Source organism: Anguilla rostrata, chromosome 1, assembly GCF_018555375.3.
Source record: "Anguilla rostrata isolate EN2019 chromosome 1, ASM1855537v3, whole genome shotgun sequence".
In the NCBI taxonomy this organism is placed as follows: Eukaryota; Metazoa; Chordata; class Actinopteri; order Anguilliformes; family Anguillidae; genus Anguilla; species Anguilla rostrata.
In genome coordinates, this window is record NC_057933.1 from 51,951,092 (window position 1) to 51,978,676 (window position 27,585).

A 27,585-nucleotide genomic window follows, 5' to 3' on the forward strand; every position below is an offset into this window, starting at 1 on the left:
ATGAACCCTCTTTTCTCTTTTTCTCTCTTCCTCTCTTTCGTCATCGATTTATGCAAACAATGCAGCACATTAAAACTGGCGACAGCAGCAGCCCACTCTAAAAATATTGTGGTCTTGTGTGATGGAGCCTGGAGTATAAGTAGCGAGTGAAATTTAGGTCACTGTTGAGGTTGGCCCTCGGAGAGAAATCTCGCTGAACAGAAGCACTGCTATTGTGCATGGTCACTCCAACACAAGTCCACATCTCATTACAAAATGCATGCATGTAATTCATAGGATATGCATGGAATGTGGAATATTTATGTCAAATATATAATTCATGAAAATTTTGCCTTTGTTGTATTTTTGTTGTTGAAAATGTATTTTTGCATGGTTGCCTTATAATTGCGATGTTATCTTTCGTGCTAGATCGACAGATAAAAATCAAATGAACGCACATGGTCCAGATAGTGATGTCAAAATGGCAGAATGACTGTTTATGGAAATGTGCCCTCCCTCCCTCCTATATAGCCATCAATTTAATATTCATTCATCCTCATGAATTACTGTACAATACAGTTTGTCTCAGTGTGGCATTGGCTGTCCCTGAAAATAAGTAGCATGCAGCCGAACCTTTAGGAAAATATACGCTGGTAGTGTAGTGCATTATTTTCCAGGCGCAAAATTTATGCCACGACGCTAACATATTTATCCGCGGGAGCAAAGAGGGATTTATGCTTTCGAGAAATCACTGACCTGTTCTTGCCCCCTCCTCGCACATTTTCTCCATTTGTGTTGCTCTGCCTTTTCCTTTGTGGAGAGACATACAGTAGTGGCCTTTGTCCGTTTCCTCGTTGGAGGGGGGGGGGCGATGGAAATGCAGTTGGCTCATAATGGATTATTGATCGGCTGGAGAATGGCCCAGGCTCCAGGGCCCGTCCCCGTTGGTACTGTCCTATTCAGGGGCTGAACGCATCGCTTCATCCAGCCCACGCGAGGAGACCGGCTCTCACGGCGCTCCTGCTCCTCCGGCCAGGGGGGCACGCTTCACTGAGAGAGCCATTGATGCTCCCCCCACACCAAACATATATATTTATTCTTTTTATTAAAAAAGGAATTTGTTTTCCTAATTCTTCCCAACCCCCCCTACCCCCCACCCCCTCGCCTTGTTGTGCGCACACTTCCACTAGTATTTTTCAGGCTGGTGGTGGGTTCCCCACAAGGGCAGTCAAAATGATGTACAACTCTCCAGGCAGACAATGCAGTACATCATAGCGTGCTAAAAATACAGCCTCCTCTGCGGCCGCGGTAAAGAATGTGCTCAGTGACTATCGCCAGATGTCTCAAGAATCTGCCTGGGCAAAAAAAAAAAAAAAAAAAAAGAATCGACAACATTACTAGAGCTTCAGTATATTTGTATATGGTGGGCAGTAGTGTAGAATGCGGAGATTTCCGTATTTCAAAGAATTCTACTTTCTGCGGCAAAATAGAAAAAAGAAAAACAAATTTTATGCAATGTATACTGGAGAAAATGGGTGCCTGAGTTCCCTGATTATGAAATCGGCAGAAGTCTTCTGCGTTTGTTTCCGCGATTGTAAATGTGTTTTTGTTTTCCCGAGGCCCAGCGGTAATAGCGCCATTGTTGCTCTGGTTTTCCTCTGCTCTCCGTAAACCAATTTGTCAACTTTGCCATGTGGTGCAGAAACCACCAGTGTTTCTTACTGACGTTAATCTCGTTACAGATTAATTTGCTGAGCATGTGACGGTCTGGTGGATGACAAGCGTAGCTCCAGATTCTGCCCCATTCAGCACTGATGCACAAATAAATTAGATTATTATTTGCTTTGTTAAGGAGAAATGGTCATGTTCTACTATATTCAAAAAGACGGGGCGGGGGACTAAGATAAACAGATTGAGAGAGAGGGATCAAATAAAGAGACAAGAAATATGAAGAAACAGAGGACGTGAAAGAGACAAAAGGAATAGTGAGAAAACGGTGAAATAAGAGAGGGGGGTGGGGGGTTAAGACACAGTTGATATTATAAACAGGCCACTGTTGATTGTTACTCAGTGAAGCCAGTGGGAGTAGGAACTGAGACCGACAGTAATAAGGCTTCAGCTTGTTTACTTTGCAAAGATTCAATCTCTGCACAGAGGCCCAGGGAATGCTTCCTGCCCCTAGCTGCCCCTGCTCCTGCTCCTGCTCTTACTTCCCATGGTCCCGCTCACTCCTCTCTCCCTGCTCACTCCTCTGTCCTACTGACTCCTCTGATCCTGCTCACTCCCTTGACCTGCTCACTCCTCTCTCCCTGCTCACTCTTCTGTCCTACTGACTCCTCTGTGCCTGCTCTCCCTGCTCACTCCTCTGTCCTACTGACTCCTCTGGTCCTACTCGATCCTCTTTCCCTGCTCTTTCCCTGCTCACTCCTCTTTCCCTGCTCTTTCCCTGTTCACTCCTCTTTCCCTGCTCTTTCCCTGCTCACTCCTCTGTCCCTGCTCCTCTCACCTGATCACTTCCCTGTACCTGCTCCTCTTTGGTACTCACTCCTCTGCCCTGCTCACTTCCCTGTCCCTGCTCACTCCTCTGTGCCTGCTCCTCTCCCCTGATCACTTCCCTGTACCTGCTCCTCTGTGGTTCTCACTCCTCTGCCCTGGTCACTTGCCTGTACCTGCTCACTCCCCTTTACCTTATCCTGCCTGTGGACCTGTTCCTGCGCATTTGACTTGTTTTCCTATCTGCTCTATTACCAGCAGTGTCATTGCCTTTAGTATCCAGTATTTGCTGACTGTCATAAGGGTATATTTATTTATTTATTTTGGGTGGGTGTGGGGGAGTGTTTGAAAAGGGAGGCTAGAAAGAGGCCCCACACGTGTAATGTTGTGCTGGTTTAAACTTAAGCAGCTTTGGAAACATGTGGCTCTATACAATCCCACCCTGGGGAGAACGGGGGCTCTCTCTCTCTCTGGCTCACTTTCTCTCTCTCTCTTTTCCTCTCTCTCTCTGTCACTCTCTCTCTCTCTCTGTCTCTATCTCGCTCCATCTCTCTATCTCTCTCTCTTTTTTCTCTCATCTCTCTCTCTCTCTCTCTCTATCCCTCTCTCTGTCCCTTTCCATCTCTCTCTCTCTCTCTCTCTCTCTATCTCTCTCTTTTTTCTCTCTCATCTCTCTCTCTATCCATCTCTCTCTATCTCTCTCTTTTTCTCTCTCTCTCTCTCTATCCCTCTCTCTGTCCCTTTCCATCTCTCTCTCTCTCTCTCTCCATCTCTCTCTTCCTGCCTCTTTTGGCCTCTGTGAGCGTTCCCCACCCCCACACATGCACGCCGCTGCAGAAAAGGAAAAAGGCCCCCAGGCATTGTGCAACATGTAGCGGAGGGGGGGGCTGTGTGTGTGTGTGGGGGGGGGGGGGTAGCGGGCGGCGCTGCAGCCCCATTGAGTGGAAGGGTCAGCCTGACGCTATGAATGGCCGTGCAGAGGAGGGCTGAGTCGATGGCAGGGGTCCCAAATTCAGCCTGTGGGACGGGCGCGAGGTGGGCGCTGTGATGCCCCCTTGGCGGCGGGTCCCGGGCCGTTTCTCCCGCGCCCTTTCTGTTTTCAGATGGTCATCACATTCTTGGCCCCGCGGCCGAACAATGGCCCATTTTCAGCCGGCCCCGTGGGGCTCGCCCCAAATGCTGATTTTAGGGGAGGTCGTCTGTAGACCTGGCAGAGTAAGCATTGTCCCGTTTACTTTTTAGTTTTCCTTTGTTTTGTCTGCTTCACACCAGGAAGTGATTTCGGGTAGAATCTAGGCACCTTCACTTTTTTCCTTGAACTTTTATTTGAACTTTTAAACTTGAACCCAAATGCATTTCTGATCGATTTTTGTCAGAGTCAGCTTTGGGGACTGTCGCCGTCGTGGTTTTATGGCTTTTCTATCCTTTTGGGGAGCATGGGAGTTTAATCAGAACAGAGGTTTATGTACTGCACTGTGGATCAAAACATCCTGGGCCAGGGTCACATAAAGAGCACCATTCGGGCCGGAAGTGAAAAAAAAAACACACGCGCACACGCAGACACAGACACACACACACACACACACACGGACAGTTATGTCAGTAACTCTTGGCTGCAGTGTGACACAGGCATTTCCATCCTGGGGCTTATTCTTTCTGAGAGATGCAATGCTGGGACCCATGCTCTTTCACAGTTCTCTCACAAATGCAGCACTGTGTTGGGGTCCATACTGTCTGACAGGTGGAGCTCTATGCTGGGGTGTATTCTCTTTGAGAGGTGCAGCTCTGTGCTGGGGCCCACATTTTCTGTGAGACACAGCCCCATGCTGGGACACATACCCTCTCTATTCTGGGGCCTATTCTGTGTGAGACCTTGTCTCTGGGCTGGGGCCCACACATTCTGAAAGGAGCAGCTCCATGCTGGGGCACATATTTCCTAACAGGTAAAGCTCTATTCTGGGGCCTATTCTCAGTGAGACCTTGTCTCTGCGCTGGGGCCCACACATTCTGAAAGGACCAGCTCCACGCTGGGGCTCATCCTCCTTTAGTGGCAGTTTCATGCCGGAGCTTATCCAGACACGCATTTCATGAGTGATGTCATGGGTGATATATGCATACTGCAGATTCAATTTTGTGGCAAAGGCCTCAGATGATACCTAGATGATACCTAGATCTTTATCCGTTCAGTAAATGTAGCAAACTGTTTTATTGTCAGTCAGAACACACTAACATAGACTCCGGTGAGGAGGGTAATCCGTCTCTGTGAAGATGAGAGAAGAATCAGTCTTGATCTATCATGTTAGACCCCAAAATCTCTATGGTTATTTTACCAGAGACGGTGTGATGATGTTTTATTTCCATTGCTTGGAGCAATCCTATCAATATTCTGAGAGATTTAATAAAGGAGGCGAATGCACAGCAAGTGAAAGATTTGTCTCGCCATCGCGTGTGCGAGTGTGTTTGTGTTTTTACCTTAAACAGTACAGCTTTTACTTATCAAACCATAAACAGGGAAGCGAGCATCGCAGACAAAGGAATCGGTTGAATTCCTCTGTTTGCAGACTCTGTGGAAATTTCAAGCGGCAACGGCAACGGTAAAGGACGTGGCGGCAGTCGTTTGAAACGCTCGATGTCTGCTCTTGAAGATTAGTGTCGTCTTATTGCCTGTAGGGCAAGCGGCGGAAAGGCGCGTTTAAGATATTGATTTTTATATTGCGTTTGCCCTTGAACAATCATCTTCGTATCAGCAGAGAGCGAGCTTCCACGCTGTGACAGAATTTAATGATACAGTAGACCTTCTAATGGGTTTTGAACACTCTTTCAAAATGTTGGAGTTCTTTATTGCATTAGAAGGGATATCGATGGGTACGCAGCGAGGGGAAGGGCGGCCCATCGCGTTCGGTCATAACCGACTTGCCGCACGTGAGAACACTTAAACAGGGTCATTTAGGCTGTTTCATTCGGGTGCCTGCAATGGAAAGTGCTTCATATCTGATGGTCATATCACGTTCAGTCCTTTCTCGACGGCACAGTAGTTGGAATGTTTGACCTACCCGACAACCTAAAATGAACGGTCTGAAGTGAGGTGTTTTGTGTTTTTTTTTTGTGCTCATGCATCATGTGCTTTTGTTTTGCGATGCCCACATTCGTAACCCACTCCAGCCCGTGATAGATGGGAATTCGTGATTAGGGGAAAGGGATCAGATTTGTGTCTCCTGTCCTCAAAATGCTGATGGAAAAAAACAAAGCAAATGAGCCACTTCCTGTTATGAGTCGGAGTCCAAGTGAGCAGCCTTAGCATTATACCACGGTCTTCGCGACGCGAACTGCTGTTCTGCATTAACTCTGAGCTGTCTGTGTGTAGATTTAAGTACATGTACTTTGAAGTATATGTACTTTACATCTTCATTTTATGTCACTGGTGTCTGGATTTTAGGTATGCACGGTACTAAGTTGGCTTAAGAAGTTTGACACAGTTCCATCATGGAAAAAATAAAAGTTATTTGAATTTGAATTGCGCTTTGCTATCAATGAATACAAAGAAGAAGAAAAATGAATACCAGCGTTTTTATCAGCTGGAGCTCAGATCCGTCTGTGCCACTTTTTTAACGTTCCATTGGAAGAAGTGGCTTTCTGTGAACAAACGGCCATTCTGTGTGCACGTGTACCCACAAACCCTCCCCGCACCCCCACACATAAAGACAGGCCCAATGAAGCTCAGAGCCATCTGCGTAACAGAGTACGTCATTGAGAGGCAGTTTGGATGGGGCTGTAATCAGAGGCAGTGGAGTTCCAGAGGAGAGACGCGTCTGTGGACAGTAGGGGTGTATCTGAGCCTAAATACCATATGCAGAAATGCACAGTTAAGGCATTGTACGCAGAGGTCTTTTCTTCACAGTTAACCAGTGATGTTCGGAAGAGGAGAGGGAAAAAATTTTTAAAGCTGTAAACGGAACCCGAAACAGCGGTAATTTGTTGCGTGCAATAAAACCGCTTTTTTAATGCGTTTCCCAACACACTGACAGATGCGTTCACAGTGCAAGACAAACAGATAACAGCCCCCCCTCCCCTCCCGTGGACAGTTCATCTGCATCATTCTACTTACTGTTCAACACCCCCCGCCCCTCTGTAACGTTGCTCAGCGCTCTGCCCCGTTCCACATGCAGACTCAGGTGCAGATGCTTCTCTGGGTTAGACAGATACAGATACAGGTAGTGTTGTCTCTGCACACCGCGAGCGTCCACGTCGCTAATGCTTTTTTTCCCTCTCCCATTTTATTCCCACAGGTCTGAGGAGTGACATTTCAGGTGATATTGGACAGGAACTCCAGAGCGCCCCCTAACTGAGAGCCATAACAGAGCGTCGGAGAAAGCCTGGCGTTATTCAGTCAAAATCAGCACGATTCATGTTGTAACTGTTTGACATCGTTTAGCCGAATTAAACAGAGGAGGAATCCGCGGACCATGCACCGCTGAACAGAGGAGAGGCCCCGTGGCCCTTTTGCGTGGTGGTGGAAGCGTCGTCACGGAGACCCCGGCGGACGGCGCGGCTCCGATGGAGCGCCAGGAGGGGTCCGAGGACGGGAGCAAGGCGGGCCGCAGCGACGGCGAGGAGGAGAAGTCGCCCAGCTACAGCTGCGGGATCTGCGGCAAGGGCTTCCCGTTCCAGAGCTCGCTCTCGCAGCACATGCGCAAGCACACGGGCGCGCGGCCCTACAAGTGCCCCTACTGCCACCACAGGGCCTCCCAGAAGGGCAACCTCAAGGTTCACATCCGCAGCCACAAGATCGCCACCCTGAGCCACGGCTACAAGGACGAGGAGGAGGAGGTGGAGGCGGGGCTCGCCGAGCTGGGGGAGGGGCAGGTGGGGGAGGGGCTGGACGGCGGCTGCACCAGCCCCACCAAGAGCGCGTCCGCCTGCAACGGGGCGGCCGGAGGGGGCGGGGCCAGGGAGGACCGGGCCAAGACCCTGATGAGGAGCGTCAAGAGGGGGAAGGGCGAGGCCGGCGCGTCGGCGTTCCGCTGCTCCGCCTGCGGGAGGAGCATGGGGAGCCGGGCGGAGCTGGAGCAGCACGCGCAGGCCTGCCGACGGCCGTACCGCTGCCGCCTGTGCGGCTACGAGACCCAGAGGGAGGACCAGCTCCTCAGCCACGTGGAGAAGGCCCACATCACCGTGGACGGCTCGGCGGCCGAGGGCGAGGTCGGGCCGGACGAGGGCGGGGAGGGCGAGGGCGAGGTCGAGGGGGAAGGCGAGGGCGAAGGCGCCGAGGGCGAGTTCCCCTGCGAGGTGTGCGGCCAGCTCTTCACCCAGGCCTGGTTCCTGAAGGCGCACATGAAGAAGCACCTGGGCACCTTCGAGCACGGCTGCCGCGTGTGCGGACGCCGCTTCCGCGAGGCCTGGTTCCTCAAGAACCACATGAAGACCCACGGGGCCCGGGCCGGGGGGCGGGCGACCCGGCAGCGGCCCGACCCGGAGCACGCCGCCACCATCAACGACGTGGCCCAGGACGAGGCGCCCGGAGCGGGCGTGGCCTGCCTCTACCAGCTCTGCTCCAGGTGCGGGAACCTCTTCCACGACCGGGAGAGCCTGAGGGCCCACGAAAGGGTCCACAGCCAGACCCACCCCCCTGCGCCGGGCGCCAGGCAACAGGGCCGCGGGAAGCACGGCGGCAACGACGACGACTCGGACGCACCCGCCGCCAAGAGGCGCTTCATGGAGCATCTGGGCCTCGCGCCCGTGGGGCTCAAAGGCCCCTCGGCCCAGAGGACGCTGGGAAGGCGCATCCCGGAGCTGGACCCGGTGTGCAGCTACCAGGCCTGGCAGCTGGCCACCCGGGGCAGGGTGGTGGAGGCGGCGGAGAACGGGCGGGGCCTGGGCTGGGACGAGGCGCTGGCGGACGCCGACGTGGCGTACGACCGGGACAGGGGCGAGTACGTCCTGGTGGGGCAGGAGAAGCGCCGGCGGGAGGCGGAGCCGCACGGCGCGGGCGGGAAGAGGCGGGGCAGCGCGGGCCACGCCCCCCAGATCGGCGGTCACCGGGGCGGCGAGAGGCTCGGCCACGCCTCCTCCTCGGGCGACGTCAGCCCCGACAGCCTGAGCGACTCGGAGTACCGCCCCCCGTCCCGCCAGGGCCGCCGCTCCTCCCGCAGCAAGTCCGCCGAGTGCTTCGAGTGCGGCAAGACCTTCCGCTCCCACCAGCAGATGGCGCTGCACCTGCGCGTGCACCGCAGGGAAGGGCGGGGCGCCGGCGAGGGCGGGGCCGGGGGCGCGGCCCGCTGGGGTTCGGTCAGCGAGGCGGAGTCCGGATCTGCCAGCCCGGGCTCGCCCCCATCCTCTGCCCAGGGAGAGGACGGGACAGGGGAGAGAGGCCAGCTCACCTCCACTGGTAAGAGAGAGAGGGGACACCATGCTCACACAATACAGGCAGCATTACTACATAATGTTGCACAGAAATGTAAAGTTAAATAGAGGAGAGCGACTCGGTATGATGACAAATACACATTTATTTGGAGTTCATTTTGACATCCCCACAGTGTTTTGCCGAAACCTCTTAATGACAGAGCGAAATATGAGCAATGGGTAGCACTCAAAACATATCAAATTGCATTTTTCCAGTGCAGTAAATGGACTACAATTAGTGTATATTAAATGGGTCGATCTCTTGTTTTTGACTACATCTGTATCACCCCATTAAGCGCCTTTTTTGGCTTCCCTTCTCCCTGCAGAGAAATGTATCAGTTGCATTCAAGCTACTTATTATTGCCACAAAATATTTTGTTTTACTCATTTATATGGGGTAGTAACAGATGAATAGCTTCCCTGTGGTGTAAATGATCCACTTGTTATATCCTCATTTGTGGTGGCCATCTATGTGGAAATTCAACTACAGTTAAATATAACTACATACAGTTTTTTATTTTACGTTCTCAATGATCATTTTAAGTGGAATGACATTGCTTAGTTATTTTTTATGCATAGCGTATTTTAAATGATTATTTATCTCAGTTAGTAGCCACACTAAAATGAATACTTATTCATCCTACACTGAACCTTTTTTTAAGACACATTTGCATACCTCTCTAAAGCATTTGCGTTTTGCTTAGTCGGCGCCAAGCAATATCAAAATACCTGCCTGAACTGCGCCGATGCAGTGGACGTGGATGGCTTCGTTGGTGAATTATCAAGGGGTATTTTCCCCCCACCGCGAACATCCACAGCGCTGTAAGCCGCAGAACTGAATTAAAAATATATGACGTGTGTATTAAGGAGGCCGTAAACATGCCGTCGGTGGAGGCAAGGAGGTCGGTAAGCCGAGCTTAATTGAAGAACAGGAAATACAGCACCTTTGTTCTGCAGTCCCCTGCAATAGGATTAGAATAGCAAAAGACGGCGCACGCTGTGGGCATTTTCAACCCAGGCTGCTCCGGACAATGTAAGCTCTCTCTCTAATGGAAGGATAAAAACACTCTGTGCTATCAGTTTATAAAGAGGGCCAAGCTGCATTATCTGTGACAGTCAGCAACCGTATTGACATTCGGCACGAAAGACACGGAGTAGCCATTTGTTTTTAACCCAGAGGCGAGTGTGCCTGTTCACGCAGTTGCCAAAACCACAGAACGTGATCGTTAACACCGACGAGCCCCGTTTTGAGACACTGAGAGGTTTTTAACATGCGTAATTCCACCTCCATAACAGCGTGTATTGGCTTTTGGCTGATTTCGGCCCTTGAAACTGACATGTTTGTGAAAGACAGAGCCGCCTAGTGGTGAGAACTGGAGGTACATCGTGCTTGTTCAGATGAACCCACTTCTTCCCAAAGCAGTAATACAGCCAGTTAAATATACTTACATATAGAAGGCAGTTTTTTAAATTGTTTTTTATGGCTTCATCCAGAAACATGTTCTTATGTTTCTGGATGAAGCCATAAAAACCATAAAGAAAGTAAGTACCTTCTATATGTAAGTAAGGCTTGTCAAAAAGACAGTGACAAGTTGGTCATGTTAACCATTCCCAATCTTCCCTGCAGTTAAGCTTGCCAAGGATTTTCAATAATTCATGCGTCTCTGTGAGGCCAACAGGAGATTTTTGACTTAAATTATAAATGATTTTAAACTGTCGGATTACTGGCATCTTGTTGCTTTGGTTTTTATACATCTAACATTTGCTTTGACAAGGCATACATACACCACGGACCGTATGTTTTAATTTCATCACCTCTTAGTCTACAATTACAAATTTAAATAAACCTCAGTGTTCTTTTGTAGTAGTGTAAATGTCAAAAATAGGACCAGCTGTCTTCAGACTGCTTTTGAATGTTATTTCAGAACTTCCTGTCTCAGGAACTCACACCCCCCCCCCACCCCCCAGACCAGTTGCCTTATTTGGGTAAGCTTTCATCCACGAGGGTGAATTGAGAGTGCAAGGCAGAACAAAAGAAATCAGTGAACCTAAAGCACAGAGGCAGAAAAAGATAACTCTTCTGTTGCCGAGGTAAATTTTTTTCACTTAGCAGCTGATCCTGGAACAGTAATAACTTTTACACTCTGTAATTGGGGTCAGGACTTAAGGGCTACGGACAAGCTGACCTTAGATCAGTTCTCATGAGGAGAAAGCGCCCGCACCCTGAAGCACAGGTCATATTGAGCGAGCCGCTTTTAAATATGCGAGGCTGTGCTGCAGCCATCAACCATGCTGAGAAGGGATTAATTGTACCGGCTGCTAAACGTGGTGATACATAGTGAGTTATCCAATTATCAGTCATGTACCTCCAGCATCATGTCTTCTCTTGAATCCACTTCTATATGTAGTACTTTGCCAAGAATGTCCCATTGGGAGGAGCAGGGGTAGCCTGATTGACTGATTCATCTAAAATAAATCAATCACTTTGGCAGCAAAACCTCATGTTCTGGGTGAATTGCCTGGAGCGGCATTTGGCTGCAGTTACAGTATCCACTGTATAGTTCCAGCATCTGTTATACAGTGCACCTAATGCACCGCCTAAAGCATTAATACTCTGCACACAGTCAACACTGCGGCCTGTCAATACTGGAGCCCCTTCTGTCTCAGTGACGTCAGCTTTCGCAAAATTCAAATCATCCACCCGCGACACATGACAACCTGAAGGGCCGCTTATGCAGTCTGCTTTTAGTTTCCTCCGTGTTTAGCCCGTTGCCAAGGTGAGAACTCAATGGGAAATAGCAGTTAGCGCCGGGAGAGAGAATCCTCTCCTCATCTAACATAACCACCCCCCACCCCCCATCCGCCCCCCCCCACCCTCCCCACCCGCCAACCGGTGAAATAGCTTCCAGCGCACCCGCAGCATTAGTCCTGCTGCAGCCGTACAATGGGCCCGTGAATTAAAAACAGATGGCCGTCTCCTTGTCTAATTGAAAAATTGAATGGAGTGGTGTCCCATCTGCTCCGGCGGCGGGGCTGGAGGGGAAGGGCCGGCCCGGCGCGCATGCAGAGGCGCGCGTTGTGTAAACAGCCCCCGCTCCTGGAGGGGCCGCAGGAAGCTGGCGGCCTGGCTTTCCCAGGCCCCCTGTCCCCCCCACCCGCCGATTAGCGCTGCGCATTCCTGCGGCGCTGCGGCGGCTGTCGCCGGCGGTGACCGCGCCGATATCGACGTGTGGCGCCACCGTGTGGCGCGCCCCTGCGCTGCCTCTCATATGCCCCCCCCCAGCAACATATTTTGTTTCTTGTTAAACAGCTCAGTTTCCTTCAAGCTGGTGTTATTATTATTTTTTTTTTACTATTTTAATCTCTAATTAAGTGTTTTTGGTAGTGTTCATACATAATTGTAGCATAAACGTTAATTGTACACTGTACTTATGTACTGTACTAATGCTGTGTTCCTATCATTAAGAATCCCAACATTTTGACTGTTTCCATGAACCACTGTGAAGACATCTGCTTCAGATTGAGAGAAGACTGTAAAAATAGTATGAAAAGAGAAACTGTAGTAATTATTTTAAGCAGTCTAAAACACTGAGCTATTTTAGTTACTGTACATGGTACATTCTGCATTCCTCCAAGGTGTTTAATCATCTTCAAGAGAGGCACATTTAGATTCGATTTTATGCAGTTTGGCCAGGACGGCCTTGATAATATTTTAACATTTTAATAATTCAGTATGTAAATTTAATGATGTAGTAAGTGAATTTCCACAAGAAGCTACTTGCTGAAACTATGGAAAATTCTTTTTGAATTCTTATTCATGAGTTTTTGAGCTAAAAACATGCACACACATTTCCTGGAAGCCCATAACATATTATTTAACGTTCTCTGCACATAAGAGAATGCTGGTTTACAACATATTTTATGCTGTGCTGCCATCTGGTGGGCATACACATTCAATACCTTTTTCACAAAATCAAATTTTTAGCTCTCACAGGACCTGCCCATGGTTGCAGTTTGTGGTCTCTTTTACAAATTGAGTCCTTATTCAGATCCTGGCACCTTGTGCTAAACTAACAGCCACTTTTGTAGTTTCATAAATGTCTTAAAATGTGGGGTATAGTTTAGGATTCAGGATTATTTGGGATATATCCCATTATACTCTTCAAATTTAATTTGTCTTAATATTACATGATATTTTAAAATCAAAGAAAAAACAAGAAACGTAACTTTCTTATTGTTCTTTTTTAATTGTTCCCATAGGCAATTTTAGCCTGTGCGAACAGGGGGGCGACATTTTGACGTGAGTAAAAAAATGCAAAATGGCATCTATTTACAGTAATGCCAGTTTTGAGCAGTATGGCAATAAGACATGTGACAACTCAAAATATGGCCCAGTAGATCACAAAGTAAACAAAAATATGCTCGGCACATGGATGAAACAGTGTACTTGTTTCAACAGCACCACAAGCTGAGCAATATTCAAGTATTGTGATAGAATAACAAGTATCACAGGCGAACGGCAATCCCCAATTGAACTGTACATCCCATTTCTGTATCCACAGATGCAATTTCCACAGTATGGAATTTTCAAGAACAAAAGGCGTGTTTACTAAATAAACCCTCACCCAGCCTACTTCCAGTTTTCACACTTGGAAATTATGTGGTGCTTTCACTTTTAGAAAAAGTAAATGAAATAGTGAACTCAACTTATAATAGCCCATCATAAACTGAAAATGCCCTTGAAAATCACTTTGTCTGTTCACTCATTTGAAGGGCACCTGACTAGCCTTGCAATCTCCTGCTAATTAGCTCCCGGGGTCTGATGTTCTCGATAGAAAGTATAGCCAGTCCATTCTGTCTCTCCTGCCTTATACTGCTCCTCAGGTAGTTCTTGATTAAGTTAAATTTAGAAACGGAGCGCTCCACTGTTGCAACTTTGACAAGCAATGTCACAAACAAAAGCAGTGCAGTAAGTTACCTGCCTTATTGAAGGCAGATGTTAATGTTTGGTGTTCAGGTTGGTGTGCTTTTAAAATATTCAGTTATTCGGTTTTGGAAACTTGGTTACCTTTTTCTTCTGGTCTGTTTTCCAAAACTGAGATACATCTTTGTGTTTATTTGGCATTTTCTGATTAGCTTCATTGTAGCTAGGAGTAAGATGACTCCGATTGCTATTTTCCTTGCTAGCTAGCTAGCTAGCTAGCTGTTGTTCAAATTTCACCGCTGAGACTAGCTAACAGTTATATCCATCCACATCGTCACGTTTGAAAATAGATATTGGACAACAACATACACAGGCAGAAATCTTTGCATATCCGAAAAGACACTACTAATGTCAAAGAAAGTGGCAGTGATGATTTAATACATAATGTATACAATGCATTCTCTACATAAGTCAAAGAAAAAGAGAGATGATTTAATTAATAGTGTTTGTAGTTTGTGGGGGGGGTTAAGTAAAGTTTGGTAAAGTAAACAAAATAATCAAGTTTAAACAAGTAAACATGTATTTTTGTTTGTATTTTGGAGACACAATTCACCCCCCCTCCTAACTTTGTGGACGTAATGTTAGTCATTGCACTGGAACCAATGATAATTTGATTGCAATTGTTGAATTGTTTTTTTCCAGAAGAACTCTTTAGAGATAGTTTGACCAATTAAAATCCATTTATTATGACGACAAACACAAAGTCAACAATATTTAGATTTATCTATCCTTTTGCTAATTAATTATTTCAAATGTATAAGCATGCTTTTTTGTTCAAAAATTAGAGCTGGCCTATTTGGGGTGGCAAATGCTACCCCTGCCACCCTGGTAAATTGGCCTGTGGCTGTTCTTGTGTAATACATGTTCCAGAGTGATATCCTGACAGCTGAGTTTTTGTGTCTCCTGCAGATGAAAAGCCATACGTTTGCAACCTCTGTGACTTTGCGACAGCTGACTCCGCCTTCTTCGCGTCACACATTCAAAGCCACCAGGAGGAGGCGCGGAACACCTCCGCTCCAGGCACTAAAGCGCACGTGGCAAATTCGACAGGAAACGACGCAGAGAGCCATAGCACTTACTCAAAACTGAGGAAAGCCCTCCTTCAGCAGCCGATTCGCCATTCTGCCCTCTACTCCCGCCCCGAGGAGATCCCGTGGACCAATCAGAACTTGCCAGACGACCAAACGCCCGAGAGCCACTCCCCAAATGGGTCTCGCCCAGCTCCCCTGAATCTGTCTGTCCAGTCAGAAGGCTGGAGAAACGGGCCCTCCTCGCTGCTGAAGGACGGGCTGGTCAGGCACCGGTGCTCGTACTGCTCGTACGTCACGTACTACCCCGAGGTGCTGTGGATGCACCAGACCGTGTCCCACAAGGTCAACAGCAGCGCCCTGGCGCCCAAGTGGGCCGTGAGGACCAGCCTGAAGGCCCCTAAGGAGGGGCTGGCTTTCCCCAGACGCACGGGGCCCCCGCCGGTACTGGGGGGGAAGGACTGCCCCGCCCTCCCCTCCACCCTGACCCCCCGCACACGCCCGCCAGCGCCCGGCGTCGCCAGGCGGGACAAGGCCGGCGCGACCGGCTGCAGTCAGCCCGGCACCTCCCAGGCCAGGGCCCCGCCCCCGGCCGTAAGACCGCCCCCCGGCCCCAGCCCCGCCCCCAGCCCGACGGCCGTCAGAAACCACAAAGCCCCCAAGCGCAAAGCGGAGGAGTCCCTGCAGAGCCGGCCGCGGGGGGAGATCTACGCCAAGGTGGAGAAGAGCGCGGGGGTGCCTCAGAGGCCTCCCCCCGGCTCCAAAACGGGGGGCCAGCCGGGGGACAGGTACCTGCTGCCCCAGGAGGGCCTGGGCTTCATGCTGTCCAGCAAACACGGCCTGTCGGAGCACGTTAGGGGACGGGCGTCCCCCCTGCCCCAGCTGCCCCCGCACCTCTCCCAGGGCAGGACTAAGACCCGCAGCCCGCAGGCGCCGCCGCCGGCCCGACAGGCGGCCGCCGACCCCTGGGCGGCGGAGGGCATCGTTGGGAGCGGGTACGGGTCCTCCCAGTCGCTCTGGAGCCCCGTCCCAGCCCCCCGGGCCCAGCACGCCGAGCCCAAGCAGAAGCCCACGGGCGAGGCCCCCGACACTCCCTCCGACATCCTCAGCTTCCTGAAGAACTGCAACTCCCATGACCTCGCTACCCTCTACCACCGCTGGGGCTCCACCAATCCCCTGCTGGATCACACGGGTAAGGGCCGCTGCCTGCCGTGATTTCACGCAGGGTACTGAATTCATGTGTGTGTGTGTGTGTGTGTGTGTGTGTATGTGTTGGGCAGGATATACTGCAAGTCATATGCTGCTGGATTATATAGGATTTTGAGTCTGAAGTGCCCTTCTGTTCATGTGGATTGAAAGAGCCCCCTGCCAAACCCAGAGGCACTTTGGGGCTGCCTGCGCATTCCAGCATTTCACCAAATTCTAGCTGGTACAAACGAGCTGTGTGTCAGTTAATGCTGTGTTCATGTCAACAACTTCTCATTTTTCAGCAAACCTTTATGCGTGTGTGTGTGTGTGTGTGCGCGTGTGTTTGTATTTGTGAGTTTTTTATTTTTCTTTCCAGGGGATTCATCTGGAAATTCCTGTTTTTTTTGTGGAAATGCTTTATCACTTTCTAAATTACAAACCGCCGCTTCCCTGGTGTGTTTGCGCGTTCGGCGCGTTCGTACAGCACGCGCGATAGAACGGCGCCGGTGCCGAAAAGATGCGTAGCGAGATTCCCGCGGAGGCCGCCCGTCCGCGGCCCGCAGCCGCGAGCGAGCTCGCTCCCAAAGTGAGAGGATTTATGCGGTGTCGGGGGAGATGCACAGGTTTGCCTGTCTCCCTTTATTATTCCCTGACAGCTGCCTGCTGTTGCTCATGATTGGCTGTGTGACAGGTGACACCGCGGTTGCGTATCTCCTGGCGCTGGCGAGCGCTGACTGAGCTGATTCATGGCTACGCCAGCAGGACTGATGCTCTGCAGCCTCGCGGGCGCGGGCCTGGGCGCGGTCAGGAGACGCAGCCCGTGCTTCCGGCACCAGGCCAGGCTAATCGAAAGACACAAAGATTAGTCAGTGCCGTTTAAAAGGATCATTAATCAAATCGCGATGGATTGATGGTCAGAATCTCTGAAGAGGTTTCACTGTTAATTTTGCTGGATATCCTAAACCTGTAAATATCCTAAACCTCTTCACCCAGCTTAGGAGATGATGTTCAGTGTCATGTAGACATATTTTGAAACTTAAAATAGATACCAGGTACATACTGCATACGTCCTTCAGAAGGAAAACTGAACTGCAAGACGTTATTATCTGACTGGATTCAGCTACCATTTGGCAGTACAGTTAGGCTAGTTGATGTTGGTGATTATAGAAGTAGCCAAACCAAAAGCAAACAGTTTTATTTTTTGCATAGCTCAGAGCTAAGGGCAAATGAGTGAGCGAGTGAGTGGAGGGCACTAGGTAATTTTGGCTAAAAATATCTGACAGGAAATGGTTGTAGATTATATGACTTCGACTGGTATTAATCAAATTTGCTCGGATGAAACCTGGCTTGCTGTTCCGGATTTGCTGATTAAAAGCGATTGATGCCTTCTGTCATCCAAAAAAAGTGAGTTTTCAGCGGCTCCTGCACAGACAGGGCCCCCGAGGCTGCAGAGCCCCCCGGGGGCAGGGGAGAAAAGGATTGACGGGCAGGCGGACGTCTTGATCCTGACAGCTGTGTAAATAATTCAGGAGAGGAGCATTTTCACAGGAAGTTCACATCTCTCCCCTCACCCTACCCAAGCCCCCCGCTTCCCCCAGCTCCTACGTGTAGGAGGGATTCTGATTTGCAAGGTTAATGGAGGTGTTGAGCGATGTTTTATCGCGGACTAGAGCGCAGAGCCAGCTGCAGCTCCCCGCGTGACCAGCGGCGGCGAACAGCGTCGGTGAACAGCGTCAGTGCGCTGATGCGCCGGGTGGGTAAGGGGTCGCATTCCGCCCCGCGCCACAAATATGTAAAGCGTCGTCACGAGGGAAGTAAAAAATGCACTTAAGCCACCAGCTGCTTTTTAAAAATGGCATTTAAGAAGTCCTCGTTTCTGCGCCCCCCCCTCCCCCCCCCCCACCGTACACGCTTCAAGCTGGAGATGCTCTGTGGATGGACGGCGTCTCCGTCACATGTCCAGGGAGAGAGCATCACGGTCCTCTCCAGCCCTTTGAGTCACATGCAATAACGTGACCTTTCTGAAAACGGGGGTTTGTTTTTTTGCCTTGTCGTCGGGCCCTTCCTTTCGTTAGCGTTTATTTATTTCATTTTAGGGTTATTTATTTATTTTCCGTCGCCATGAATGCTAATGGCTCGGGGAGCGGGGTTTCAGTGAGGCCAGAGGGGGTTGAGTGGGGGGGTGGGGGGGCTGCGTGCGGCTGCCAGTGACACTCTCTGTCACTGCCACCTCTCGTCCCCGGACCCGGCCGCTCCGGTCCCAGGGTCACCACGGCACCGGCAGGCAGGTAGACGCAGAGCGCTTCCTGACGACACAACGGGGGCGGGGGGGGGGACGCCTTTCACTCTGTGTTTTGTCCCCAGGGGAAAGGTACAACAACGGGGTGGGGGGGCGGGAAGGAGGGGAAATATGTGTGTGTGTGTGTGTGTGTGTGTGTGGGGAGGGGAGGGAGGGGCTCTTGTTCCACCCGCCACACCCGTGTCACTCTGATTGGCCGCGATGTCAGCGCCAAACCGGGGTGACGACTGGCAAAGAGCATCCAGCGAGTGAGAGAGGGAGGGAGAGAGAAAGGGAGGGAGAGAGAGAGAGAGAGGAGGAGGAGAAGAAAGAGAGGAACACCTGACATGTGACACCCCCGGTCCTGGAGCGGGAACATCACGGGTGACGCGTTTTAATTGGCTGTAATTTATGCGGCGCCGGGGCCTAGCGCGTGTCCGGCTGTCACGGTCTGCATTGATGCGGCCTGACAGTGGCTGTCCGGGCCCCGGAGGTAGCCCCGCGCGCTGACACATTAGACATACTAATGATGCCTCCCGCTCGCCCGCTCGCCGCGCCGGCTCCTTTAACTCCGCGCTTTCATTTCCCCCTCCCCGCCGACCGCAGGGGCGCTCAGGTCACTGGTGCGGCAGGGAGACTACATCTGTCGGGAGTGCGGGAAGAGCTTCAGTCAGCCCAGCCACCTCCGCACGCACATGAGGTCCCACACAGGTACGCAGCGCAGGACCCGCACGCACGCACGAGAAACACGCACCGGCACGCACACCGACACACACACACCTGCACACCCGTACACGCACGCATAAGAAACACACACACACGCACACACCCGCACGTATGCACGTGCACAGAGCCGAAAGTGTGTGACCATGCATGCACATACAGACTCGTCCACACAAATATGGAAATGTTCACACCTGCACACACACGCACACACAAACTCGTCCACAGAGATCATTTGAATAAACATGCACACCTGCACATACATGCACCTGCAAAAATATGGAGAAAAAAAATGCAAGAATTATGCACAAACACACAAATAACATAAATGCATAGATACACACATACACAGACCAGTATACATACATGTAAACAGACCAACACTGCCACACAGAAAGACATACACATCCTGTATGTCCATATTTTTGATGTGGATCTTTTTTTCATTTTAAAATAAAATGTTATGTCTCAATCTTTTGGTATAAATCAAATTCACTGACATGGAAGTGTTTAATTCAATATAACTGGCATCTCACCTGAAAATAGAGTGAAATGTTATGGATGGATATATCTTGGTATATTTGTCTGTGTGTGTGTGAGTGTGTGTGTGAGAGAGAGAGTAACAGAGTGTGTGTGTGGGAGTATAGTTGCATAAGGGCATGAGTCTCCTCTTGTGTACTTTTGTGTGTGTGTGTGTGTGTGTGTGTCGTGTGTTCTCTCTCCTTGGCCGACAGCACCAGTTTGTTTTTCTGAACTCGCTTTCCTGTGATGCTGACCTGTGAGAAATCGTATACATTATTAATCAGATGTCAATTAGGGAGATGTAATTGCGCATGCTAATGAAATGCATTGCCACCAGCACCGTGAACATCAAATGTCCATTTCAGCATATGTCTCCATTTGCACACGACGTCTCTGTTCCAAAGCACACACCCCCCCCCCCACCCCCGCGCGCCCGCTGCCCGCCACACCGCCCCCCGCCCCGACCCGTCTCGTCTTCTTTATAATTTTGTCAACGGTCACGGGGGAGGCAACCCTTACGGCCGGGTTACGGTTACGCTGTCACGGCGACGGCGCGGGAGACGTCTTTTCTCCGCCGTCACCGTTAGCACGTTTAGCGCTCCGCTAGGCTTAGCGGCGGCGCTATCGGTGAGCTCTGCGCTGGGAGTGCGAGTGATGCGCGGGGAGGCCGGCGTGATGCAAAGTGACAGAGGCCAAATGGTAAGTAATACAGGGACAAGCCTCCGCGCGCCGCCGCGCGCACACACGCGTAATTAATGTTGGCAGTGATGGCTTTCTTCTGCGTAAATGTCCAAATTAAAAAGGGCAGGGCCCTCCGGCTTCCATTAGCATACTCTCCAGCTCTGTGTGTCATGTTAAATCCCTGCTTTCAGTCCAAGGGCGACCTTCTCCCTTCTCTCTCTTTTTTATTTTATTTATCTTTTTTTTTTGGTGACTGGTGATGGTGATCTATAACAGTCTCAGAAAAATGTTGGCTGACTGAAAAATCTTAGATTTGTAACCGGCCCCCTTGTTCCCCACAGTGTTATTTGAGTCCAACGGACTCCGAGGTACTGACGTTCACCCCACTCCCTCCGAGGTGCCGAAACAAGTATGTTCCATCACCGTTCATTTGGATATTTCAGTTTCCTGTCTGTGTATATGTCTTTTGCTGTTTTTTGTTTTTCTTACCTCATTGTGTGCATCATTTATTTTTCTTCAGGGTGGTGTCCATTTCTGATCATTTACCTGTCGGCCTGGATTCAGTCAATATTTGTCCTGAACTCTGATTTTACCAAAAAACCGTGAAAATGAAAATGCTACATTTTCAACACAGTTTTCACAAGATTTCGCTGATTTCTCACGTGCGTTTAGAATAAAGTAGCTTTTATTTGTAAAATCTAAGTTCAGGACAAATATGGATTGAAATATTACTGAAAAGACGAATGGAATTTAATTATAAATTAAGTACAAGGTGATGGAATCCAGACTGTGTCCATCTAAACAGCTGGATATTGACTGAAGTGGTTTGGATTTCTTCTCTTGCTCTAAGTTGCGACAGCAGTGCCACACCAGGGATTTGAACCTGCAACATATCGAGCCTGTCCACTTCCCTAACACATCAACACCCCAAGATATATTGACAAAGATGTGCTCATCTCATGCCAAAAAACATACTCCTTGATTTTTATATCAGCTCAGATTGACCGAGGCAGTCAATGCAGACTCCAGTGGGTTTAATTAAACGTTTTATGGTTTTGAATACACAGGCGAAGTACTGATTCCCACCTCTGGCATTTCTTAAAGATAGTAAAGTTCATCCAGTCTTTTGGCTGATGTGTTATAGATTTATTTTGTAAAAAGGGTTCTCACAAAATAATTAGGCCTTTCAGAATGTGGAAGTTATTGGCCCAGAAATACTCTCATAATCTACTTTGAAATCTGCCCATTGTAACCTGTCAAATAAATAGTTGAGTAAAAATTCACGGAGTCCTTGCTGTGTCCTCTTGTTTTGAGTGTGCCGCACGCTTTGTCTGCCGGCGAGTTGTGACGATAAGTGAAATACGAGATGTCGAGGCAGCATGACCGGAGAGAACAGGCACGGTTGCGGTCAGAACGTTGTCGCCTATCGAAAGTGAAGCGGCTCGTTGCTCATTAACCGTCGTTAAACGCTCGCCTGTTTTTGTATTCCCCACGCTCCGAGGTCGCCTATCGTAACAGACGCTCTCTCGCGCAATGTGAAGTGGATTGTTAAATTCTGACAGAAGTGGTGCTACTTGACATGAGAAATGGATTAGCCGTGACATTCAGACTAAATGGCTTGTCATTAACTTCATAATTGTTAATTGACTTTTTTTTTATTTATCTCACAGCATTTTTTCCCTGTTAGAAGCAGCCGCATTTTCAGACCACACAATTAATTTGCACATAGTAAATATCAAAAAGTTTCCTGTTAGAGGAATGAGAAGGAATTGTACAGTAGTTCCATCCTCACTCTCATTTTCAAAGCATTGTGCCCCGATCGCCCACTTTTCTGTGTTGACTGAAATATCATCCGTGAATGTGATTGGCTGGATGACTATGGCCAGGTGTTCTGATTATCTGAATTATTTTTTGGTACGTATTGCTATGTTACGATTTTCTGTGTGTTGTTTTCACAAGTTTGTTACCGAGTACAGTTCTCAGAGGCATATCACTGTTCTGATTGGCTGAGTTCTGTTTTGGGATATTTATTAGCGTTACAGTCATATGTTCTCTGTTTGTTCCCACCCCATGCTCCTCTGTGTTCTGTGCGACAATGTGTGCCTAACTAAAATCGGCCCACCTGGTGACCTGACCCCACAACCAGACGGCCCCCCCTCCACCCCGCCACAAAAAAAGAGAAACTAACTCAAAAGCCAAACAGAGACTTTTTCCTCAACCTGTAAAACATTTCTTTGGAAAAAAAAAAAACCCAGTGCAGATAAAATAAATTATATCTGCACTAGCATTCAGAAAGTCCCAGGTCTGCACTTACGGTGGGACCGTTCTCTTAATTAATCATACTTTTACATTTATCGGACGTTATGAATGATGAACACAGGAGCGGCGGAAAGGTCCAATTAAATCTATTGTTGGTAGTGCTACGCGGTGACAATAACCTTTAGTGTAATTTAGTGTGTTGTTTCTGTGCGAGATTTCACTTTCCTCACAGGACACAAAGCCATAAAGGTGCTGGGCTCAGACTTACAGCTCAACCCGCCACATTATCGCCTGCTCGAGATTACCTTGATTAATTGTGATTAATTTGTGGAAATTCGCCCATTTTTCAAAACGATAACGAGGTGCAATTAAATGGCAGTCTCATTTGTTTTGTTCAGGTGTGCGTTGCTTATTTATGGGATGTATTAAGAGGCATTGTAGGTCAGTCTAATTAAACCTGGTGCGCTGAGCCCACGGTATTCCTGTTCAACACTGAAAAGGGCGTGTGCAGGAAGCAGGGCCGAGGCGCTGTCAGGCCCCTTCCCTCCTCTCGGTTTGACGAAGACCTCGGCCTCCTCTGACGAGATTACTTTGGCCTCGATTCCGTCTAACAACAGCGCCCCCAACTCTGAGGCAATGAATACAAACAAGTGTTTCTTTTAAGCACAAGTGCGTAGGAAATGAAGTAAAGTTGTGGCTGCAAGGCAAAGGAGAAAGCAAATTGTGGTTGAGCTGAATAGAGGCCTTCGTATGTGGGTGAATACATATAACTAATAGTTTGGTGCAGGTGTACTTATTATTATAATTAGAAAATCCCATTTTGGGCTAAACAAGTAAAACAAGTAGTCTTGCACAGTGGTTATGAAAGTGACATTCACAGTGAGAACATTTTTAACCATCTTAGAAATGGTTTTGTCCCACATTCACTCACACACTTGCTGAGCAGCTCCCCCAAAGAAGTGGTAATATCTCAGTTTCACCTCTAGATGGCGAAAAGCCTCAAACAAAGGGGATCCCTCCCCTAGTGACAGTCTCCGAACAGAGCCAGCTCCCGCTCTTGTTTGTCAAAAGCACAGCTGAAAAAAGAAATGGGGAGAAAAGTGAAGCCTGCTCCATCCCCTCGGGGTAAACAGTCAGCCGTCACCATATGGCCTGTCGCCCATTCCGTCAGTCTCAAATGTGCTGTCACCCTCCTCTGCTAACCTAATCTGTCTTTTTCCCTTCAAAAAAAAAGCCAAAGATCTGACTGACCTGCCACCTCAACCCCAACTCCACCCCCTCCCCCCACCCCCACCCCCACTTCACCCTCCTCCACCCCTCCTCCGCCTCACCTTGCAGTTTTCTCTCTCTCTTTTTTTCTGGGTGTGCAGGCGAGAGACCGTTCCGATGCCAGCTCTGCCCATACAGCGCTTCTCAGAAAGGGAACCTAAAGACCCACGTCATGTGCGTGCACGGCGTCCCCTTCGACAACGCCCAGTACCCCGACGGGAGGGCCCGCCCGCCCGGGGGCAGCGACCTCGCCCGCCACCACGAGGACCGGGACCGCCCGGGCGACCGGGACTGCCCCCTCCCACCCGAGAGCACCGCCCTGGACCGGGAGGCGGACGCTCTGACCGTAACAACCAGACAAATAAGGAACCCGGCCAACTGAGCACCGCCAGGCCAACTGAGCACAGCCAGGCCAACTGAGCGCAGCCAGGCCAACTGAGCACAGCCAGGCCAACTGAGCACAGCCAGGCCGCTCGCACGCGGGGCCTGGTCTCCGGCCCCAGGGATGACCGGAGTCACATTTTCCACCTGCTTTTGCCCTGAGGACGTGAGACAAATGAAACCTTTGTCAAAGGTCCGAGGAACAATGACACTGTGAAATGGATCACTGGTTAGAGATCACATGACCCGAGTTTGGGGTATTGCTCTGCTATTTTTCTAGTCCCTCTCTCTCTCTCTTCTTTCCCCCTCCCCTCTTTTTCTAGATTACAGATATTCACGCGAGGCGGGACACGAAACCAAACACCTCAGATAGCAACCCCAAAAAACACTAGCCCTCCCAGACCGGGGCGGGGCACGTGTTTACACGGACGGCCGTGATGCTTCGGGCCGCTGTGCTTTGATTTGCCAAGGATTTTACCAAACTTGAAAAGCCATCAGACCAGTTCACACCTGACGTGGAACTTTGCGAAATTTGCTTTTAATTTTTTCAGAAAACGAATTAAACTCCTGCTTTAAGAGCACCTGCTTGAATTTGAAAAACAATGTGCTCATCGCTGTGAACACGTTCTCTCAGAGGGAAGGGTGACACCAAACTCTCGTTTAGGTCTGGTGACGTTTTAAAATGAGAGTGTGTTTGCCTTTTTTTTTTTTTTTTTTTTTTTTTGCTGTGACTAAAAAAGATTTGGAGCAAATGGGTCCGACCCTGCAAAACGAAACATTGATTTATTAGAAAATATTAATGTGGACTGGCTCACTATAGCTTTCCCATTTTCTCAGGACATGATTCACTGATGCTTTTTCTGTTTGTGTATTTCCCTCAATTAATTCCCTGCTATTTGACATGCATTTGATTGGCTTGGGAACTCTCACTGAATCATAAAATGTGAAATCCAAAATTTAAGGAATATATTTTAATAATGCTGCACACAATAGAACAGATTTTTTTTGTTGCTGCTTTTGTGTATGTAATTTAATGCATATGTTGCAACTGCATAATTCGTAGCATATTGAAGAAGCAATAACAGATGTATTTTGACATGCTTGCGACATATTTTGCGATATATTTCATAATATATTCCTTATATTATCGATTTCATGTGCTACCAGATACAATTGAATATGAAGATTTTTTCATGAGGGAAATACATACTGTTTACCTCAGAGACATGTGAGTGCTTAAAGCCATGTGGTATATGCAATGATAAGACCACCATAGTGGTATTTATTTTACAGTTATCTTGTACCTGTTGTTGTCTAGTAATATCAGGTAGCACATGCAGCATCGGGTTAATGCATTACGGAAAACGACATGCCTTGAGACAGACGGTGCGAGAGAGGAACTGACCAATTAAATTATTTTTTAATAAAAGCGTTATGAGCTACTTTTGAGCTCCACAAATGTATGATAACAAATGAAAAAAATTCCAAGCATGCAAATATCTTTATATATATTTTGAGACATCGGTAGTTTTTACATGTACAATGATGATATAGTTTCTGTATCACTTGGGTAACTGTGTAGATACAGTATGTGTATGCTTTCATACAGGTGTGCTTACAGTACAAAAAATGAAAATTATGCACTTGTAACTGTGTATATTTACATACCGGATGGTATGAACTGATTTAACAATTTTGCTATTGTTATTGATTAAGTACATTATTTACCATAGACTTATTCTAGCTTGTTGTTATGACTTACTGGCCTTGTGCTGACTAAGCAGAAACAGAGAGAGGGTGATGTCTTCTCCTCTTTCTGTCTAACCAAACCCTTTACAGCATCAGATACCAAACAGTTGTTGGTAAGCCTCGGTGCACTTAAGATATGATCTTGCTTTAATATTTATTGTGTTTCGCTTGCGTTTGGTGAGGTGAAAGGGGTGTGAGTGCTTAACTAACAAAATTTCAGCTTTCATTATTTCATTTTCTTTTCCATACCCAAGTACTTTGAATATAATTTCTAACGTGGGCATTTTGTGTGAGAGGTTCATTAAAATGTGCATTTTTAGAAACCCAATTTGAAGAGGTAGATCTATGAATAAATTACACTTGATTGCTATGTATTAATGGAAGATTATATATATATATATATATATATGTATATATATATATATATATATATATATATATATATATATATATATACATACACACGACAGTCAGTGTACTAAAGACTAGCCTTTTTTACTGACTGAAATACATTAACCTCTGCATGCACACTTTACATTTAAGATTTACATCTGACTCTTGGCTCCAACCTCTATGGAGCATTGATTTTTCTGAATATACATGATTAGAATTTGTATGCTGTCTAAAACATTCCATTAACCATTCCCGGCTGAAACCAACGGCAAATAATCACATCTGAGACAAAATGACTACATCCATAAATCAATAACATATAATTAACGTATCTGAGACAAAAAAAACAGAAAGAGCGAAAGAAGAAAAGGCGCGGTGCTTAGACAGTGTCAGCCAACGGAGCTGGTTTATGGGTGTGCGGTGTACTCGACCAGGATACGCGCACGTCTTTCTTACAGAACTCCCAGATACAAGGGGGCTGTACAACAGCAGCTAGTCTCTGATGTCTCCTCTATAGATAGGGTTTGTTCAGTTGTAGGCAAGGTGGCATTCCAAAGAACCTGGCTAGGTTTATTATATTTTAGATTTTTTGTGAGTGTGCGCGTGTTTCAGAGAAATTTTGTATTGATTTGATTTTAGTTCTTTGCTAGCTAATAGTATTTAAAACTGTATTTTTTCTTTTTTGTAATAATTATGCCGTAATGGATCAGCATAAATGCAACACCATCATTTTCTTTTTTTTTATAACATTCTGCAATTTCCACCTGACAAACTGTTACCAATAAGAACTTCTCTACCTCTCCTGATACTCCTGATTCTCATGTCTGAACAGTTGTTTTGTATGTGGTTCCAATGGCAATGTAATTTCCACATTAAAAGATGAATAAGAGCCTTTTTTGACTGAGAGAAATCATTTCTGTCACCTGACGGCAACATAGCTTGCAGGTATTTGTGGTTGATGAAAGAACCGCAAACACAAGATAACAGAACCAGGTCAGGGTTTATATAATACAAGGCTGAACACCTAAGCGCAATGCTGTTGTTATGGTAGTTCAAACATAAAAATTGAACATGCAGTGAAGTGCCTTGACCATGTATATACACTTATAAAATGTTAATTGTGTGTGCGTGTACATGAGTGTGTGTGTGTGTGTGTGTGTGTGTGAATGTGTGTGTGCGTGAGTATGTGTGAGTGGGTATGTGTGAGTACATATGCATATGCATTTGGCGTGATTGTGTGTGCATGTGCATATGTGTGT

General features: G+C 48.1%; 1 protein-coding gene across 5 annotated transcripts in view; it reads left to right on the top strand.

Moving 5' to 3' along the window:
- Positions 1–27,218, top strand: part of znf516 (zinc finger protein 516) — a 47,714-nt gene extending 20,496 nt beyond the window's left edge. For 3 of the 5 annotated variants that reach the window (XM_064341597.1, XM_064341612.1, XM_064341604.1), the window contains exons 2-5: positions 6,759–8,857; positions 14,765–16,075; positions 18,956–19,060; positions 23,905–24,227. In XM_064341597.1, the coding sequence (XP_064197667.1) occupies positions 7,027–8,857; positions 14,765–16,075; positions 18,956–19,060; positions 23,905–24,185 (3,528 nt within the window). In that variant the 5' untranslated portion in view covers positions 6,759–7,026 and the 3' untranslated portion in view covers positions 24,186–24,227. The other 2 variants (XM_064341588.1, XM_064341621.1) reach the window with 2 other exon arrangements.
- Positions 27,219–27,585: the final 367 nt, after the last annotated feature.